This window comes from Aspergillus aculeatus, assembly GCF_001890905.1.
Source record: "Aspergillus aculeatus ATCC 16872 unplaced genomic scaffold ASPACscaffold_7, whole genome shotgun sequence".
Taxonomy (NCBI): Eukaryota; Fungi; Ascomycota; class Eurotiomycetes; order Eurotiales; family Aspergillaceae; genus Aspergillus; species Aspergillus aculeatus.
The window spans coordinates 680,485-699,567 of NW_017962982.1; the positions used below are offsets into that span (position 1 = coordinate 680,485).

Sequence of the window (19,083 nt, forward strand, 5' to 3'; positions counted from 1 at the left end):
CTTCGAAGGGGAAGGGTCCAACAGAACCACAGATGGCCGAACCTCGTAGCGAACACTCAACCCAACACCCCCTTTCCCCCACAAACCAACCACTGGCAGATTCAGATATGGTGGACTTCAGCCAGCAAAGTCACCTGCTCCATCCACCGTCCGTAACTCAGCTCAAGTCCAGCGGTATCGTTACGAGGAAGTGTAAGTGTGAGCGTACAGTAAGTGTAAGTGAGGGTCGGCTCGGCAGGCTCGGCACCCCCCCGCACATCCTTACATACAGTACATAACTACAACCGGCAAAGCGCTTTCCCTGCCGCTCGGGGAAGCCTTTTACCTCCCCTTTGCAGTGCCTCGGCTCGTGGCGCACCTACTTGTACTGTACATCCTATACTGTACGCTTGCATTCCACTGTTGTGCATATCCCGGACAGACGAAGTCACAATTACCAACAGCGAATCCGACCGAACCCTAGGAGCCGAATAATGTATGCATCCTGCGTGCGTTGCACCCACGAATGCTGCACATGTACTGTACATACATACTCCGTAGAGAGTCGAGGGACCAACACTTCTCCGCAGTCTGCCTGCAACTGTATGCGACAGACAACAGTGCCCGGTAATCAACAGAGTAGATGCGATGCAACTAAGAAAGCGATACGCGCACACTCAACCCTATTAAATTCAGCAGTTGCACCTACAAGATAGAACCCGCCCTGCAATCGTACCAAGCACCATAAGCCCAAGACTGACACTTATGTGGAAGAGAATCGGCAAAGACCAGGATAAGAAATAAGCCTTGCTTTGCCTCAGCAAAAGTGGTTATAACCCCGCATTTCCGCCGTTTTTCCATTGCCCGCAACCGCAACCGCATCCTCTCTACCAGTTTACCTGCTAGGATCAAGTTCTTAAGCAGTCACCTACCTACCTCAACCCACCTCGCTACATACCCTTCTCGTCACAACCACAACCACAACCACAACCACAACCACAACCACGACCACAACCACAGCCAAACCCCTCCCCACACAACCAACCACAAAAATGCCGACCTCCGCCCCCAAGAAAATCCTCCTCCTCAACGGCCCCAACCTCAACCTCCTCGGCACCCGCGAACCGCACATCTACGGCAGCACGACTCTGCCCCAAGTCGAGACCGCCTGCGCGGAGCGCGCCACCGCGTTGGGCGCAACGCTGCAATCCTTCCAGTCGAACCACGAGGGCGCACTGGTGGACCGGATCCAGCAGGCCCGGACGGAGAAAGTCGACGCCATCATCATCAACCCGGGGGCGTACACGCACACGAGCGTGGCGATCCGCGACGCGCTGCTCGGGGTGGCGATCCCCTTTATCGAATTGCACGTCAGCAACGTGCACGCGCGGGAACCCTGGCGCCACCACAGCTACTTCTCCGACAAGGCGAGTGGGATTATTGTCGGGTTGGGGGTGGATGGGTATACCATTGCGGTGGAGCATGTTGTCAGGAAGTTTGCGAAGTTGGAGTATAAATAATTTCCATTCTGGGTGTTTGTTCCTGAGGGGAGATGGGATTTGTTTGAAGGGCTGATTCTTGGGTATGGAAATGATTTGGGAGGTAAAGGGGAAAAAATACTGTGGAAGAATGGTATATAGCTGGTTTTTGTATATGACCTGGTTTGTATGTATGTATATTTACATGGCTGCCACTTTGCAGCCTTGGTTCCAGATTGAGCATGTCATAAACCCGTCTCATCCTCATTGTGTTGTAGCCTCAAGACCGGCACCTGGGCGCCAGCATCATCGCTTCGCAGGCTCGACCGCTTGAGACTCGCGTCGTACAACCCCCGGCTCCGGACACGGCACCTGCTGCTGCGTCTGAGCCAGCAGAAACGGCTCCACCTGCGTCGAATACGAGTATATCTCCGGAACTCCTGCGTCCGGGACAAACCCCAGGTTCTGCATGAACTCGGGCTGGTTATCGGTTCTGTAGCTCAATCAGTATCGCCGACAGGAAGCAAAATACGATGCCAACTTACTTCTCAGTCCCGTCCAGCGACGCTAACTCATCGAACAATGCATCCAGGTCAGGCGCAATCTTGGGTCGTCGCGGCCCGTATCCGTCGATATCCACGAAAGAGCCGAAGGCAAGATTTGGGTCGCTGTATGGTTGCTGGTACTGAGGGCCGCTGGGGTGGAATGACGAGGTCAGGTCGGGTATCATGGGTGTGCTATTCATAGGCTTGGAAGAGGAGATGGAGGTGCGCGGGTTGTGTGTCATAGATTCTTTGAGTTGAGATGGGGGCAGTGGCGGCTCGGTGCCATGGGGGGCGATATTCAGCGACGGCGCTGGTGTGGGTATCGATAGAGCAACATTCTCCTCAAGGTTGGGCGTTCTCATCCAGGTATGAGAGAAAAAGGCGTCTGGTGTGGCGAAGTTGGACCGGGGTTCATCCATGGAGCTTACTCGGCGGGCAGCTTCTGTGGGCGTTTGTAGGGTGGATGGTGGGAAAGCATTGTGAGACACGGACTCTCTATTCGACGCACTCCTTGGTCGGTTCGCGACGGGATCAACAGGAGTAGGCACGTCAAGCGCTCTTTCAGGTGGTACAGTCCCTCCAGACTCTCTTCCTTTCACATTCCAGACCGTAGCAAGATGCGCAGAATACGTCTGGAGTTTATGTTTCAAGCCCGGGTCGAGTTCGAAAGGAGGCGATGCGTTGGAGCTCTCTGATGCCGGGACTGCGGCAAATGTCAGGATCATGCCAAAGGTAGGGCACGTAGCCGACAAGCTGTAGGTCTCCATGTATGTCTGGAGCAGCGACAACAGCCGCTTGGAGCTTTCCACAGCTCGCTTCTTCATCGGCAGGTCAGGGACCATGCGGTCGTCTCGCTGAGATGCGATCTGCAGACTGAGGTTGGTAGCAACGCTCTCGTATACCATCTCGAGCGCGAAAATATGCGGCGAAGCAATTTTCGACTGGTTCGGCGCAGTCCCAACACGATACGTCTTCGGCAGGGCAGACACCCAGAGCTGTAGCTGGCGCTCCAACGCCTCCAGATACGATATCGGACCTGCCGATGTCTGCTTCAGGCAGCACAAATCATTCAGGATGCACATCAGCGAAGTGAGGCGATTAAATGCACTCAAGGCATGAAGAGGGCCGCGATGGAACGAGGCCCGCGACGATTCAACCGGGCGCAGACCGGTCTGGTCTTCCCACGGATGCCATTCTTCCAGCCCGTCCTCGTTGACCGGCCCAATCCTCAAGAGTTCGTCTTTGCGCAGCGACGGCACCTGGCCTGTCTGCATAGCAACGAGCGTCTCCAGGATGAAGCAACCAAGAAACACATGCTTGGATCGTGCAGTGCTTTTCCCGTCTTCAGTGGTCTTGGGCTGCCCGGTAGCTGGTTGGTTCAAGCCAAGAGCCTGCGAAACCCGCACAGCCTGTCCCACCAGCAACCACGCAGCTGTCCAGTCCTGCTGCCCAATCTTGACCAGGGACAAAATCAGGAGAGCCTGGGCATGTCCTAGCTCGTGGACCCCATCTGCGCCCGGGATGAGACTTTTTGCCGTCGCATACAGGTGGCTTGGGTCGGGTCGCTCAGTAGAGAACTCTGTCAGCTGACGGGTTGCGGATATCGATGCTTCTTGGATAGAGGCGAGAGTTAACACCGCCCATAAAGCGGCATGGTCTCCTGAGCCTGGAGCGGTAGGTGAAACGTAAACATCGTCATCGTCATTGTGTCGAAAAGCCGTTCGAAGAATATCGTGTTTTTCAAGAATCGGAAACCAACAGTGTGTATAGGTGAAGTAGATGTCGAAAAGAGGCCATGCATTTGAGGGTAGCTGGGGAGGTTTCTGCATGGCAGGGTCGGAGCTGGAGGGTAGGTGGGGGGGCAAACGAGCAAGAGAGGGATTGGACAGCTCGTCGATGGTATCTGCTGAAAAGGTGGTCTGCGTGGAAGTGTCTCGGGTGACACGGATGGCGGCGCTCCTCGCGATGGCTGATGCCGCTGTCGGGGTCTTGATCGGAGAGACCACGGTCAGAGAGCCTTCGCGCACTTCGGGCAACACATCCGAGAGATGCCATTCGAGCGCATCGGATGAAATGACGCTGCTACCTTCGGCATCCTGCGGCGAGTACGTCTCCCCGGGGAGTCGGACCCCGCCCGGATCATCTTCTGGTTGCTCCAAATAGGTCAAAAGCCGCTCGATCTCCTTGAGGACAATACTGTTTTTCCATGAGGAGAGCAGTGTGTCGGACCCCTCGGCCTCCTTGCCCATGGTCGCGAGGTGGCTGGGGATATTGGCGGCCCTTAACAGGGCGCGCACCACCTCCTCACTCCCCTGGATTTTGTTGAAGACAAGCCCCCATAGCAGCTCGAGGGTGCGAATGTAACCGGTCGGGAGGCCGCGTTTCTTGGGATTGGCCTTGTAGGTACATGGGCGCGAGAGCGAGGCACAGGTCGAACAAACGGGTTGCACCCCGTCACATTTGTCCTTCTTGGAGCGACAGCTGTCGCAAGCGCGTGAAACCCGTTGGCGTTTGGGATTGGAGGCGAGATCGTCTGCGGCCGGGGTCTGCTTGCCCTCCTCGTCGGCCTCCGTTAGACGTCGTTTGGATTTACTGGCGCCCCCGGAGGCTTGGCGCGTGTCGTTGTTCATGATCGTCTATCCCACGGTCCACTAGGTTGTTCCGGACGCATGTTCATCTTCAGGATGTGTCGCAGCGCGGGAAGAGATGAATGCTTTGCCGGTGGCTGTTTATGCCATATATTTTGGTGCTGTCTGACTCGGCCCCACTATGGATGCGATTGTCGAACTAGGAGGACTGAACACCTTCTTAGTTGGTCTGACTAGGAGTAGAAGTAATAAGCCACCAACAAGAGCGAGACTAATATCGGAGCAATCGGCGACAGGTGACAAGGGGGGTGGTGGTAGTGGTAGTGATAGTGGTAGTGGGATGGTGGGATGGTGGGATTTGGTTAGTGTGTGGGTGAAGTGTGGGTGTGGGAAAGTGGAAGAAGGGGAGAGAGGGATAAAGGAAGGAGGAAGAAAGGTAAGCTAGGTAGTTAGGAGTGTGTTCATTTCACAATTCAATTCAATTCAGCAGTGTTGGGAAGAGCGCGAGAGATCGTAAAGGCGGAGAAAAGAAAATGGAGAGGACATGACGGGCTGGAGTGAAAAGTTGGGGAAAAGACCGAGCCTAAACCGGAATGGAACTTGGAACTGCACTGCTTACCCGCGATGGACTGGTGATTTACTGACTGGGTTAGTTACTGACTGACTGTCCACGGTGTATGTAGTTAGTACCTACTTAGTAGTTAGTTAGTTTGTTACGTTGTTTAGTCATTTAGTCAACTAAATAATACAGATCCATGGAAAGAAGAGAGGAGAAAGTGTGGGAGACTTAGTTGGAGAGAGAACAGAGGAGAGACTCCCCCATTCCCCGGTCCTCTCAGAGAGAGCCGATTGGCAAAGGCTAAGGGATTCCCGGTAAACAGGATCGAGTAAGGTGCACTACGCTTTGGGTCAACCCTCTCGCTTGGGTGGCGGACCCCCCCCCCCCAGCATTTCATTATTCACCTATTACTTTTACTCGATTAAAATCACTCAATTGCTTACTTACTGTCTGTGTCTGTTAGACATTAGCTACAAATAAAATTACCTGTATACTTATATACAGTACTCATACTCAGTACTAAATGGTTGAGGCTGTCGATCGACATGTGTTCAACCTCCCCCATGCTTTGACCCCGAAGCTAAAACTGAGGCACAGCCTCATCCGATTTTTCATTTCATCCCCCGCGGGGTAAGGGAGAACCTGGGTCACTGGGTGAGAAAAAAAATTAAAAGAGCACACAATTTACCTTGGGCCACTCAACCTTGCGTCTCGGAAAACGGAATCTCTCCGGACTGGAGAAAAACTGGTATTGTTACAGTCACCTTACGTCTCCCGGCAGAGCCTTTCTCCGCGCTTGCCGGCTTCCATCTTTGATCCGGCACTATTTTAGTGTGTAATAGTACTGTACCTACTCGTAGCATGTCCATAGTATGTATGTACTGGACTCTCTGCACAAGGGATACACCACAACGTGCACACAAGCTTGTCCTAATGGGTCAAGAAAAAAAAAGACACAAGAGCGAACAGCTCGGGACATGAATAAAGCTTTCTTCATTATTTAACAAGTAGTCGTGCGACCAACTAAAAATAGTTGCTTACAAAGGGCTGTCCAGGAACACCACCACCACTCCGCCACAATCGACAAACGTACTCTATAGTCCACCTGCTACGTCACAAACACTGCTACTACCGCCTGCTCTATCAGTCGGCCTTTTCAAAGTTTCCACATGTCAACCGGGTGTTATCGGCCGCATGCACCACCACAGACAAGTTGCCAAAGAATGCGGCAGTATCTTCAACGTTGGACAGGAACCAGTCGGTGTACGAGACTGCCACGGACTCGCCAGGGGCCGCCCAGATGGGGCCATGCTTTCCACTGAGGTCGCCGACCTCGCAGGTCTGAGGCGCCTTGATGTCACAGGGAGGTGTATCGGTGCGGCCATATGGGTCCAGGTGGCTGCTGGTGCTGTAGCAGTTGCCGTCTTCGGGCACCGGCTTCTTGTGAATATGGTATACTAGATGGGAGTTACCAGTCAGCACATCATGTGTGAACAAGCCCAAAGGACTCGCAAATGCGATACATACATAGGGGTTGTTGGTCCGTGGGAATACCCCAGAATTTAGCATGGATAGTTATGCCGACATTATCGGGGCCCGGAGACGCCTCGAGATGGCCCTGGACGGTGGTATTGTCCTTCTTCAGGAGCTGCACCTGCCAGACGGAGTCGTTGTTGTCCCATACAATGGGCGCATTGGTGTCTGCCGCGGACGCTTGGAGCCAAAGGAGGCCAAGCGAGGCCAAGGAAAGAGTCTTGAACCACATGGTCGGGAAGATTTTCAGATAAAAATGGGAGGGAGGCGGAGTCAATCGGAGGTCGTGAAGCGGCTCGTTGTGCGAGGGTGGTGGTCTTTATGTTTGGCTTCCGCGATGGTTGTTGACGAGAACGAAGCAAGGAGGCCCTGGACTGTGTACGGCGCAGAGTAATGGCGGATTAGAGGGCAAGTGCGACCCTAGCAACGGCGGGTTTTATATCAGTCCTGAAAGAGTTCAAGCCAAGCCTAAGCCTGCCAGTCCGTCAGGCACAGAGAGCGATTCAGCGACCTCCAGTTGGTTTTCTGAGCTAATCGGCACCGCCCATCTCAACTGGCCTCTCTCATTGAACCATCTTGCCCTGGCAGGAGAGGGTTGTGTTGTGCTGTTGGCCGGTTGCGGTAGAATGCAGACTGTCACCATCCCTTGTTACACCAGGGACCGGGAGGGTCAAATCAATGTCACCGTCAACGTGGCTTTGAAGCTTCCTGGTTCGTATTCTGTCTAAGTGACAACAGCCAACATGGCTCAGTGAAGAACGATGATGTCTGGACCACGTAGCCAGGAAGGGTCGGTTCCTGAAAATTCTTTTTTCGTCTTCTGCAGCTCTGGCGATTTCATCATCCTTCGCATTCAGAAATAGTAACCTGAACGAGCCAAGCCATGCTTGCTATACGAGGCTCGACCCATCACATAGACAAGAAAAGGAATGAACAAATGAATGAATAAGCTGTTGGATGGATTGTTGGATCGGTCATAATAGATTGTGAGGTGTTGTGGACGAGTCGATGAGTGGTCGGATCAGAATAGCAATCACGAGCAATGCCCGGCGAGGATCTCGTGACGAAGAAACAAGCTCCCTCTCCAACTCTCCAGCTCACCAACTCACCAACTCACTCCGCCTCGCTGCATCTCCTCTGCCTTTGTTATGCATCTCGCTCGGATCAGTTGCAGATCGGGTCTTCCCCGAGGGTCTCTCGGACAGAGAGACCCCGAGTGACATCTAGTGCTCATCAGACAGCAAATGGAAGGAAAGGTTGAATCGAACTGCCATACTTCCCCGCACAGTCTAGACTCCACCGTCTCCTCCAACTCCTCCACTCTTCCACTCTTCCACTCCTCCGCGCCAATTGATGCCTCATATCACTATCGCGGACTTCCTTGCGATCAACACCTCGCAGCTCGGAGAATGTCCTACTGCTCTGGATCCACTCACCCTTCGAAGGAGAGCTGTGCATAAGATTTAATGCACAATGAAGGATGCCTCTATTTATTCGAGGGATCGGCGAGGCTCTGGCTGCCCGGTCCCAGAAAGATGACTTTAACAAGCACATTGGTGACCTCGTTTTCAACCCTGACTCTTGCTGATCCTGTTCCCATTCCAAAAATGTCTCTTCCTGAGACCCAATACATAATTCAGCTTCCCAAGACGCCCTCCATCATCGGCGCGCTGGACCCTCGAGGCATCGTCCAGCGATGGCTCACAAACCTTGAGGCGCTCCTCACCAAAGGCACTTTCCACCTACTTCCAGCTCTTGTCCATGAAGAATCTTGGTGGAGGGACTTATCGGCAGTGAATTGGGATCTGCGCACGATCCAGAATCGGGATCGGATCCAGGATTTCCTGTCTCAAAATCAGTCCCGTGCTGGCCTGTCTGCATTCCGTGTCCAACACGAATGCAAGTTTCAGCCAAAGCTGGAATCCCCGACGGAAGGCCTAAGATGGATCACCTCCATGTTCCTCTTTGAGACCCGCGTGGGCCACGGAACGGGGGTGATTCGACTGACACAGAATGAGGCTGGCGAATGGAAGGCATACTCGGTGTGTACGACGCTGCAGGGTCTCAAATCCTTCGAAGAACCCTTGGGTCTACGCAGAGCACAAGGTACCATTGAGACCATGCCTGGTGGTCTCAGTCAGGGAAACTGGCTTGAACGCCGTCAAAGGACGATCAAGTTTGAGAACGAGGAGCCGACAGCTTTGGTCATTGGAGCAGGTGAGTTTATAGTCTCATGCACCGTGATAACGTACGCTAACAGCAGAGCAGGACAGTCCGGTCTCAACATTGCTGCTCGACTGCAGTCCTTGGGTATCTCTCATCTTATTGTCGACCGGCATGAACGGATAGGCGACAACTGGCGCAAGCGATACAGGGTGAGCGATCCTACGACCCCAATCTGGTGTCAAATCTAACATCTGCAGACTCTTGTCACTCACGACCCGGTTGAATACACGCACATGGCCTACCTGCCCTTTCCCAAGAACTGGCCGCAGTACACCCCGAAGGACAAGCTCGCCGACTGGTTCGAAGCATACGCCAGCATCATGGAGCTCAACGTATGGCTGCAAACCTCCATCAAGTCCGCCACCTACGACGATGCCAGGCAACAATGGACCGTAGTCGTCGCCCGTGGCGGTGGAGAGGAACGCACTCTTCATCCGCGCCACCTGATCTGGTGCACGGGTCACTCAGGAGAGCCATTGGTTCCGACCTTCCCCGGCCAGGAGCACTTCAAGGGCACCGTCTACCACGCGAGCCAGCACGACGACGCATCTTCACACAACGTCAAGGGCAAGAAGGTCGTCGTGGTCGGCACCGGCAACAGTGGTCACGACATTGCTCAGAATTACTACGAAAACGGAGCCGAGGTGACCATGCTGCAACGCAGAGGCACCTACGTGATCACTGCCGAGAAAGGTGTACTAATGATGCACGAAGGCCTCCACGAGGAGAATGGGTAACTCCTTCCCACCCCACCCCCCCCCCTTTCCTCCCCAGATCCAACAACAACAGACCCTCATTCGCATCCCTCTACAACCCCCAAAAAACCACCACTGTCACAACCCTCCTCTGATCCCCGAAAACAGCCCCCCAACCGAAGAAGCCGACCTCATCGCCGAATCCCTCCCCTACCCCGTCCGCTTCGCCCTAGACGTCCACTTCACGAAACGCGTCCAAGCCGCCGAGCACGACCTCCTCACCGGCCTCCAACAAGCCGGCTTCGCCCTGGAATTCGGCCCGGACGGCGCCGGCATCTCGCGCGCCTACATGACCCGCGGCGGCGGGTACTACATCGACGTCGGCTGCAGCCCCCTCATCGCCACCGGCAAGATCGCCGTCCAGCGCAGTCCCGAGGGCATCTCGCACTTCACGGAACGGGGAATCACGCTCCGCGACAACAACAACACGACTCTCGACGCGGACATCGTGGTGCTCGCCACGGGGTACGATAACATGCGTACCACGGTCCGGAAGGTGCTGGGCGATGGGGTCGCGGATCGTCTGCGTGATGTGTGGGACTTGGATGATGAGGGGGAGGTTAATGCTGTACGTTTCCCTGGGACCTTTCCTGCTCTGATGGTGTTGGGCAGTTGATACAGAAACCCTGCTGGTATGGCGTTGACTAACACCACGGGCTTGAATGACAGATGTGGCGCCCCAGCGGTCACCCTGGGTTCTGGTACATGGGCGGGAATCTGGCGCTGTGCCGCGTTTACTCCAAGTTTCTGGCGTTGCAGATCAAGGCCGTGGAGGCTGGGTTGGTGGAGGGGCAGCAGGCGCAGTCGAAGCTTTAATCGTCATTGCTGCACTAGAGGGAACGATAGAGGATTTCGTTGGCCCGACCAGAGGGTTAAACTTCTCGAGAGACTGCTAGGTATTTTGATACTACGAGCCTAAGGTAAGAGTTGAAGTCATCATTCATATACCTCTCCCTTAGGAGAAGACCAGCCAGTGGAAATTCTACTATATACCAAGTGACCACCTCTCCCTTCCACCCAAAAGAATCATGACATAGATACATTAAACACATAAAGTCGCTGAAACACATATCAAGAAGTAATAGAAACAAAAACCATGAGTCTTGAGAATCATATCCAGAAGCGTCGTAGCTCATCCTCCCACCCCCTTCTTGTTTATACACAATCAATCTCTCGCCTGTTCACCGTCATCGATAATCATCTCGACATCCTTGATGGGATGGAGCAGCATCGGGGGAAGACACATGCGGCCCTCGCCGGCGAGCTCCTCCTGCTCGCCACCGTCGTTATCGACTTTGAAGCCCAGCCAGCGGCGCCAGAGGTTCGGCGCGAAGCCCGCCGAGTAGAACCAGGTGGTGCCGCGGAAGTTGTGCTCGCGGTCGCCGAAGACGGAGGTGCGGGCGCCGCCGGAGGCGCCGTTGCGGCCGGCGTTGAAGACCGAGTCGACGTACTTGGTGGGCCAGCGGCGGTCGAGGTAGAGGGCGTGGGGGATGGAGACGGCCTTGAAGCCGTGCTGGAGGGCCGTCGAGGCGGGCCACATCTCCGAGAACATGGTGTGGCGCTTGCGGACGGTCTCCTGGTGCATGGTGTGCAGCAGCTTGTGGGACATGCGGGAGGCGGTGATGATGGCCGTGCGGCGCGGAGGCATCATGCCGGCGGACCGGTCGTAGCCGGTCACGTCGTCGCGGAGCGCCCAGGTCGTGCCTTCGGGGTCGAAGAGAGGGTTGAACACGATCAGGTCCGCCTCCTCGCCGACGCCCCACTCGTATCGGTCCTTCTCCATCGTGGTAGGCGGGATCCCTTCGCCTTCGACCTCGAGGATGTCCTGCTCCGCGGGCCGCTCGGGGCCCCAGACGGACTTGTCGCCTTGCTGGTGCAGGGCGTTCTTTTCGGCTGCTGACTTGTCTTGGCCGGGCTTTGGTGCACTCCACATGTTGTTCGGACTGTTGGTGCCGATCTCGGTCTGCACGCGCACCATCTGTCGGAAGTCCTCCCACGTCCCTTGAACGGACGGGACGTAGAAGCGCGCATTTCGTTCCCAGAGGCCCTTACGGGGCTGTTCTCGCGCCCAGCTGACAACCTTGTCGAAAAGATGATACCAGTGTCCTGTATATCGAGCATCCATCTCCCAGTTCCAATAATAGTCGTATTCCGGATGTTGGTAAGCAAAGTACTGCATGGGCATATGGGTGCTGCGATAGACACCGTGCACAGAGAGTCCGCTAGCCCACGTCTCTTCCAGACCGGGGTACATGAGCGCCATTTGCCGCTCAGACCAAAGCGTCGCCATACCACGGAACTCGGCCGGCAAGGCATCTGAGAGCACACGCTCATATGTTTCGTCGTCAGCCCAGATCTGAAGATTCTCATCTTTGACTTGGACCAAAAAGTGGATTGCATACTCGCCGCCGGACTGCAGGGACAGTTCCGAGATCAGCGAACGCAAATACAGAATGTCATCAGGACTATAGTGGTAGTCGTGCCAGGTGCGCAGAACAAACGCAGTCCGGGGCAGCCGTTCACGTTCAGTCTGTTCTTGCTGATCGTTTTCCGGGGAAGGCAAAGTCGTTGCTGCATCATCCAAGGTTGGAACTCCGATCGGCATGGAGATAAAGCGGTTGAGACGCGGTGGAGGGAGCTCTATGAAGCGATGGTTGTTTGTGGCAATGCATCGATTTTGAGCAGCAGCCCAATCCACTTTCCGGAAATCGACCGGTGGATAATCTTCCCAGACACGCTCAGCGCCCTCACGTTCTCCTTCGAGGCCTGCACCGATTCCACCTTTTCGGACACTGTAACCCATACCATATGGCCCAAGGCGGCCAAATCGATCGAAGCAAACGTCATCCTTAATGCCAAGCAATTCATTGGAGCCTATGACCGGGTCAGGAAATCCGCGAGGCACGCCAGGGTAGTGATGAACCAAAGGAACCCGCATAGTTCCATCCTCATCTAGAAAGCATTCGTGCTTCTCTCCATACTTGGCGATGTACTCTGGGGAAGCGTAGTCAGGGTACGGGTTGAAGACCAAGCTTGAAAACGGTACGGTTTGGTCGCGCTTCGAGATGCTGGTATGGTTCTGCGAGTCAGTGTTGCCAGCATCCATCGCTTCCAAGCTGTCGTTGGGATACTCGGGTACATTTTCTGCGCGCGTGACCAAGGTTCGGATGCCCCCATGATAGCGCTTGAGAAAGGGAAAGCTTTCCCAAGCGGGCGGCTTGGAGCTAGGCTTGGGCAGCGGGACATTGACCCGACTAACAGTGGAGAGAAATGTGAATCGAAACAGAACGATAATGAAAAGCACGAGGAATGAAAGCAACCCCATGCAGAGCCATCGCATGACTCGGTGGGGGACGCGATAGCCCAACCCAATGCGAGGCGGCCGGCGCGCCGGCGCATCATTTAGCATAGGGCGAAACGAAGAAGCGGAGGAGCTGGTGGAGTCATCCTCAGTATCCGTATCGGAGTCATATGAACTCTGGCTATATTGGCGATAGTGATGTTTAGGGCGTGCAGGTTGTTTCTCTATGTCCACCATCACATTGCGACTTTTCTTCGAGTACCGTGCATGAGCCGTTTTTGAGGCTGGGTGCCTTTTGGCTCGAATGGGCATGGTGGACACAGCATGAACAGGTGGACGTTAACGACGTCAGAGGAATGCGCACCGTGCAGGGCGGGCGATCGAACGGCACCAGCGATCCGAGGAATGGAAAGGTCAAGATTCGGCGACTATCATGTGTTTCAAGGTTAGTGAGCGATTGAATCATACATGTCTGACAATGGAGAACCCACATGTCGACCTGTTCTTGAGCAGTGTCAGAACGGTTCGCCCGAAAGTGGGTGACTGATCGTTGCCCACCGATCTATAGTCACAGATTCCCGATGGGGACGTGGGAACAATTAAAAACAAGAGCACTCACGTTCAGGTCCAATTGCCCGGGACTTGGATTGAGCCGATCAATAACAATTGATCAGACCGAGGAGCTCAACACAGTTCAACGCTCTCAGACTGACTGTCAACAAAACACAAGACTGCGCGGTGGTACGGAGTATATGGCGTAGTGTTTGGGAGATCGGCGCCAGTCGTTGCCCAAGAGACGACAACCAGCGCTTGCTGCACTAGGCTGGACTTGATCATCTTGGCGGGGCCATCTCTAGACCTTGACTTTCACAAGATCGAGATGAGTTCCGTTTTGAGTGAGGATCAATTTTATTTGCAGGGCATATTTTCACGAGTATAGAAGGATAGAATCGAGTATGGAATAAACGATAAAGGCTGCATAGCTGTGAAAGTAGGTATGAAGTTTCCATGGTACGGGGTAGTTCCAAGAAGTCAAGAACTCGAGCTGTGTTCTCGAGACACAGACTGGGCTCGACCTTTCTTGTCCACATCGGGATTAGCGCCCTGTCTCAATGCGCTAAGCTTCTCTGGGACATATCCTACCTAGCCTGAGGCAACTCTAGGCATTCAGCAGTGTCCAAGCAAGCAGCAGCAGCAGCAGCAGCAGCAGCAGCAGCAAGCTTCCAGTCACTCGTGTAAGTTAGGCTTTTACTAAGTACATACTCCACATATCCCACTCAACTCAAGAAAAGGTCACACGATAGAGAAAACTCAAGTAGCAGAGTCACCTGCACTATGTACTAAATATGTTTCTCACCACAAGCAGGTAGAGCTCTTTCACAGGGATTGAATCCCAACTAAATCCCCAAGGCGAGCGCCAGGCACTTTCGGGGAAGCAGGAGGAAAACCCGTTATCTGCAACCATCAAGTGCGGTGATGTCATTGATAATTCCGACCTCACTTCTCCAAAAACGGGCCCCCATTCAACGAATGAATTAACAATCTTTCTCTCCCACAACTGAGTCTAATCCTGCCTTCAAGGTTAAATGGCATGACCTCCAAGGACCCGGCACTGGGAATGAAAGAACCCACCCTGCTCCAGGGCCCACACCTACCCCGGGTCTGATGAGATTGGACTCCACTTCTCGCTGGGCGACACGCCTCCTAGATGCCCAGAAACAAGAGCGAGCGTCCCCCCAACAGTCAATGGGAACATAGTTCTATCTGCACGGCACCTCTCACACCAAACCTAGTGTTGCATTCCTATTCCTGCGACAAGGAAGAAAGGAGAATCTTTTGACGAAACAGCTCATCCGCTGACAGCTTCGGCATACCGTGGCTTTGGGGAGGCCCGACGCTTTCCGTCTTCTTATCCTCCGAACCTCTTGGTGGGGGGGGGGGGTTTTTGAAGAGGTTACTTCGACATTTAGTCATTGATGCTTCATCCGCATACCTTAGCTTCTTTTCGTCGGCATACATCACACTGACGACGGTACCTAGTACTTCCTTCCTTCCTTCCATTCCATCCACACAAAACTAAACCACACCACGCGCAATAGCCGAGCCATTGATGAGTAGCTTTTCAATGTACTCATGTATGAATCACATCCTGGACTGCGGATTATTAGTTGCGGTGTGATGCAACGGTGACCTTTATTGGTCCACCTGGCTGCACTCAACAGTGCATATCCACCTTTTGCCGTAGATTCTAATTAAGAAAAAGAAAACTATCGTGGCAGCATGAGACCTGCCGGAACCTACTGACTACCTACATTGACCACCCCTCAGTACCGCGCCTTCATTCCAGCCATTCCTGTGTGCCTCCATCTTTCTCTTTGTCGTATTTGTGGAGAAAAGAGACGGAGCTGGGTCACGATATGACACCTGCCTTACTCCACCCCCCTGGAGCAGAAGTATAAAAACGAGCTTACTAGCCCTGGTGCCCCCTTTGCCCCGGGGAAGAACACAGTGAACGGCGCTGTGCTCTGCAGCGCATTGAGATAGATGATCGAGTATTGAGCCCATCCTCTCCCTCAACCCTGAACCATCATCGCAGCCCCCCCATCAGCAACCGACTCACCTCGTATCGAGACCAATTGACAAAGAAAGAAAGAAAGAAAGACATCATGGTACGCCCTGCACCCGCACACATGCCCCTTTCCCTCGCACCCACACATAATAGCATAAACCCAGTAGAACAAACACTGACAAGCACTTTTCCCCCCATTGTCAGACATCACCAGCAGCAGCAGCAGTGTTATCGAACCTATCACCAGCAGCCCACAATCACAACCACCACCTGAACCCCAACCACAATCACCTAATCTTCACCCTCGACCCCACCGCAACAACAACATGCCTGCTCCTCCTCCTCCCAACCCTCTACCTCCTCCACACCATCCGCAAAGACTACCATGCCTTCCTCGCCCTCGGACCAGGAGGCACCCCCTCAACCCCAGCGGGCTACCTCCGCATCTGCGTCCTCCGGCTCTTCATCCTGCGCAACCCGCTACTAGCCCCAACAATTCCACCCTGCGTCCACCCGCAACAAGGCCTGCTAAGCGCCTCGCACCTGCCTCCGCGCGCCGGCCCCCGTCCCACCGTCACAGGAATCGCGCCGCAACGCCAAACGACCCAAAAGAGCGACGCCGAGATCTACGAAACCCTGTCCACCGAGATCCACCGCCTGGTCGCCCAGCACCCGGATACGCTATACACGGGCACCTCGTGCTTCGAGAAGTATAGCACGGGGATGTTCTGCGCGGGGAACCGGAACGGAAACGCTGCCTGCGAGAGCTCCAGCACCACCGCCACCACCCTCAAAGTATCCAACACCAGCGTCAACAACAGCCACCAACAAGAACAACGCCGCCACCGCCTCACCTGCAACGGAGAGGTGTGTCACGCGCACCCGAGCGACGGCAGCCTGCACCTGACGCTGCACCCGGCGGACGTGAAGCTGGTGCTAGAGCGCGGCTGGGGCCAGCGGCACCCGCTGGCCCGCGACAGCTGGTGGTGGTGGCTGCGCATCGTGCCGCCCGGGTTTGTGATGGTGTATGCGCCGCGCGACGCGGAGGAGCTGGAGTGTGTGCTCGAGATTATCCGGGCGGCGGCGTGGTGGGTGAGTGGGACGGAGTTGTGCAGGTGAAGAGGTAAACGAGGTAATGCTTTGGGGAATTAGTCCTAGTCGGTGCATGCCTGCCGGGGTGGTGAGACGTCGTGATGCCCGGGGGGGCTGAGGGGCTAGGGGCAAGGGGTGGGAGAGGTGGCGAGGAGGAAAGCTGCAGGGTGGGTGAGTCTATGGTTTGGTGGGTGTAGTGCTTGTGGGTGGTGGTGGTGGTGGTGGTAGTTCAGCAACCGAAAGGGCCCTAAAGATCAGTGATGTTACCGTCCCCCGCCGCCGTCATCAGAACGGGATACAATTCTATCATGAGTTAGCCGAGAACATTGGATGATGGGAACGACGACAGAACGTACAGGCGGATGGAGGATTGCACTTACGGGGTCCTAGTCGATCTCACGGCAGCCGGCCTATAAAGGGACGAGGTGCAAGATGCACGGTGATAGTGCTGGCGCTGGCGTTGGGCGGTCCTGAATTTCACGCTGCATACATTCAGGTTAAGTTGCAGATAAGCTTCCCCAAGCTAGCAAGAGTTCGAACCCATCACATTGATTTATTTTTTCGATTCACTCACGTGCGTCAACTCTCTACATGTTGAAATTCCAACCTCTTCCTGCGGTGATAATGAGATATATTGTTTGGACTGAGTCGGCATTGCTCCCAGTGCGACCCATGAGAGATCCATCGGACATCCCATGGCAGGGAGACCACCGGCAGAAAAGAGTCGTGGAGAGAAATCATCGTTGTTTTCCACACCGAAATATAGATATCGAGAGAGAGAAGAAGACAAAAAAAAGTAAAAAGCTAATAGCATAGAGGAATGAAGAGCCGTAAGAGAACATACAAGAACCACCAAAGTAGCATTTCCCTTTCCACACTACACACGAGGTGTCTTTGTCGGCCCCGGTTTCTCTCCCCTTGTTTCCAGTCATGTCATCCGCAACAGACCCCGTCACACGCTTCCAGGTATACCTCCAATCATTATGTCCATTTAGTCGCGGTTGGTTTTCCGCAGCGTCTCGGCGAGCCACTCCAGACCCTCGTACAGACCATCACCAGTCGTGGCGCAGGTGGATTGGATGAACTAAAAAGGTCAAGGGTCAGTAAGCGAGCACCAACACCTGAGGCACCAAGATGACGTGATTTCCAAACTTACCCAGGGGCGGCGAGTGAGACTTTGCAGGCCGAGCTGCTGGGTGATTTCGGCAGGGCTCATGGCGTTCTAAGAAATAAAACCGTCAATATCATTCCTCAAATCGTGAGCGTCGGAGCACATACGGGCAAATCTTGCTTGTTGGCGAAGACCAGGAGCAGGGCGTCACGGAGCTCATCCTCGTTCAACATGCGCTGCAACTCTTCGCGGGCCTCGACAATACGATCCCGATCGTTGCTGTCGACGACGAAAATGATACCCTGGGTGTTCTGGAAGTAGTGTCTCCAGAGAGGACGGATCTTGTCCTGACCACCGACGTCCCAGACGGTGAACTGAATGTTCTTGTATTCAACAGTCTCGACGTTGAAGCCTGCATGAACAATTCCCAACATGTGTCAGCGATCCAACTCGAAGTGAACCCATGCGCTGGGTGAGCAGAGACATCCTGCTCTCGAGACAGTAGTCGAAAAAGGTGACTGACCGATGGTGGGGATGGTGGTGACGATTTCACCGAGCTTGAGCTTATACAGGATGGTGGTCTTTCCGGCAGCGTCGAGACCGACCATCAGAATTCGCATCTCCTTGCGTCCCCATAGTCTGTCGAAAAGCTTAGAGAAGGTGATACCCATGATGACGGTGGTGTATCTTCAGGGTTCTAGATGATGAGCGCGGAGGATGTTAGATGCGACCAGACAGGACAGAGTGTAAGAATGCGAGCACGATTGCGGGAGTGCCCTGCTGTTCAATCACGGGTCGGGTGATGAGGGGCTGAAGAAATATATATGAGAGCGAGCAAGACAGTGGTATGACGAAGGTGAAATCAGAGGTGGACGACAACGAGGGGTGGAAGTCGTCAGGTTAAGGTAGTCACGCCGGGGAAACACGGCGGGCAAGACAAATCAGGGGGAGTGGAATTAAAGGGAGGCGAAATAACCAGACACCAAGACGAGAGCCAGCCTGATCAGGGAGTTGAGGGGAGGGGGAGGGGCGGTGGATAGGAAAAGAGACACAACGACAACTTGACCAAGCAGACATTAACCATTAACGTAGACAGAAATGTACTTACCGATGTGATTTGAAGATGGAATGGAAAGAGGGAGGGAGATTAGGAATGGGCGTGGATACAGAGAGGGAGGGGGGTGGGAATGGGTGTGGGAACGAGACCAGACAGAGATAGAGACAGAGAGGCACTAAGAGACCAGCGACCGCCCGACTGGAAACAGACAGGACAGACAAGAGCAGAGGGTCAGGTTCGGTCAGGTCAGGTTCAGGTTCGGGTCTGTTATGGAGCAGGCCCTCTGTTTG

At 54.4% G+C, this 19,083-nt stretch overlaps 7 protein-coding genes across 7 annotated transcripts; 3 read left to right on the forward strand and 4 right to left on the reverse strand.

Moving 5' to 3' along the window:
* Positions 1–1,031: 1,031 nt before the first annotated feature.
* Positions 1,032–1,499, forward strand: ASPACDRAFT_60115 (type II 3-dehydroquinate dehydratase; the record flags this gene model as incomplete). Its single annotated transcript, XM_020203523.1, has 1 exon — positions 1,032–1,499. The coding sequence occupies one exon, from the start codon at positions 1,032–1,034 to the stop codon at positions 1,497–1,499; it is 468 nt and encodes a 155-aa protein (XP_020056608.1).
* A 264-nt stretch (positions 1,500–1,763) lies between these two features.
* Positions 1,764–4,632, reverse strand: ASPACDRAFT_60116 (putative C6 transcription factor QutA; the record flags this gene model as incomplete). The annotated part of the gene is made up of 2 exons (XM_020203524.1): positions 1,764–1,950; positions 2,003–4,632. The coding sequence occupies 2 exons, from the start codon at positions 4,630–4,632 to the stop codon at positions 1,764–1,766; spliced, it is 2,817 nt and encodes a 938-aa protein (XP_020056609.1).
* Positions 4,633–6,292: 1,660 nt separating this feature from the next.
* On the reverse strand, positions 6,293–6,914 carry ASPACDRAFT_42856 (putative cytosolic Cu/Zn superoxide dismutase; the record flags this gene model as incomplete). Its single annotated transcript, XM_020201165.1, has 2 exons — positions 6,293–6,606; positions 6,677–6,914. The coding sequence occupies 2 exons, from the start codon at positions 6,912–6,914 to the stop codon at positions 6,293–6,295; spliced, it is 552 nt and encodes a 183-aa protein (XP_020056610.1).
* A 1,375-nt stretch (positions 6,915–8,289) lies between these two features.
* On the forward strand, positions 8,290–10,479 carry ASPACDRAFT_42857 (putative flavin-binding monooxygenase; the record flags this gene model as incomplete). The annotated part of the gene is made up of 5 exons (XM_020201166.1): positions 8,290–8,899; positions 8,951–9,057; positions 9,106–9,641; positions 9,772–10,231; positions 10,333–10,479. The coding sequence occupies 5 exons, from the start codon at positions 8,290–8,292 to the stop codon at positions 10,477–10,479; spliced, it is 1,860 nt and encodes a 619-aa protein (XP_020056611.1).
* A 349-nt stretch (positions 10,480–10,828) lies between these two features.
* Positions 10,829–13,276, reverse strand: ASPACDRAFT_28383 (DUF3405 domain-containing protein; the record flags this gene model as incomplete). Its single annotated transcript, XM_020199559.1, has 1 exon — positions 10,829–13,276. One exon carries the CDS (start codon positions 13,274–13,276, stop codon positions 10,829–10,831), a length of 2,448 nt encoding a protein of 815 aa, XP_020056612.1.
* A 2,879-nt stretch (positions 13,277–16,155) lies between these two features.
* ASPACDRAFT_78180 (uncharacterized protein) lies at positions 16,156–16,856 on the forward strand. Its single transcript, XM_020205128.1, has one exon. It carries the CDS (start codon positions 16,257–16,259, stop codon positions 16,650–16,652), a length of 396 nt encoding a protein of 131 aa, XP_020056613.1. The 5' UTR covers positions 16,156–16,256; the 3' UTR covers positions 16,653–16,856.
* A 760-nt stretch (positions 16,857–17,616) lies between these two features.
* Positions 17,617–18,407, reverse strand: arfA (putative ADP-ribosylation factor; the record flags this gene model as incomplete). Its single annotated transcript, XM_020202564.1, has 4 exons — positions 17,617–17,709; positions 17,782–17,847; positions 17,904–18,148; positions 18,260–18,407. 4 exons carry the CDS (start codon positions 18,405–18,407, stop codon positions 17,617–17,619), a joined length of 552 nt encoding a protein of 183 aa, XP_020056614.1.
* Positions 18,408–19,083: the final 676 nt, after the last annotated feature.

Excerpts from the sequence above, each read along its gene's own strand:
- ASPACDRAFT_78180 (XM_020205128.1), top strand. The coding sequence starts at position 16,257 with ATGTTCTGCGCGGGGAACCGGAACGGAAACGCTGCCTGCGAGAGCTCC.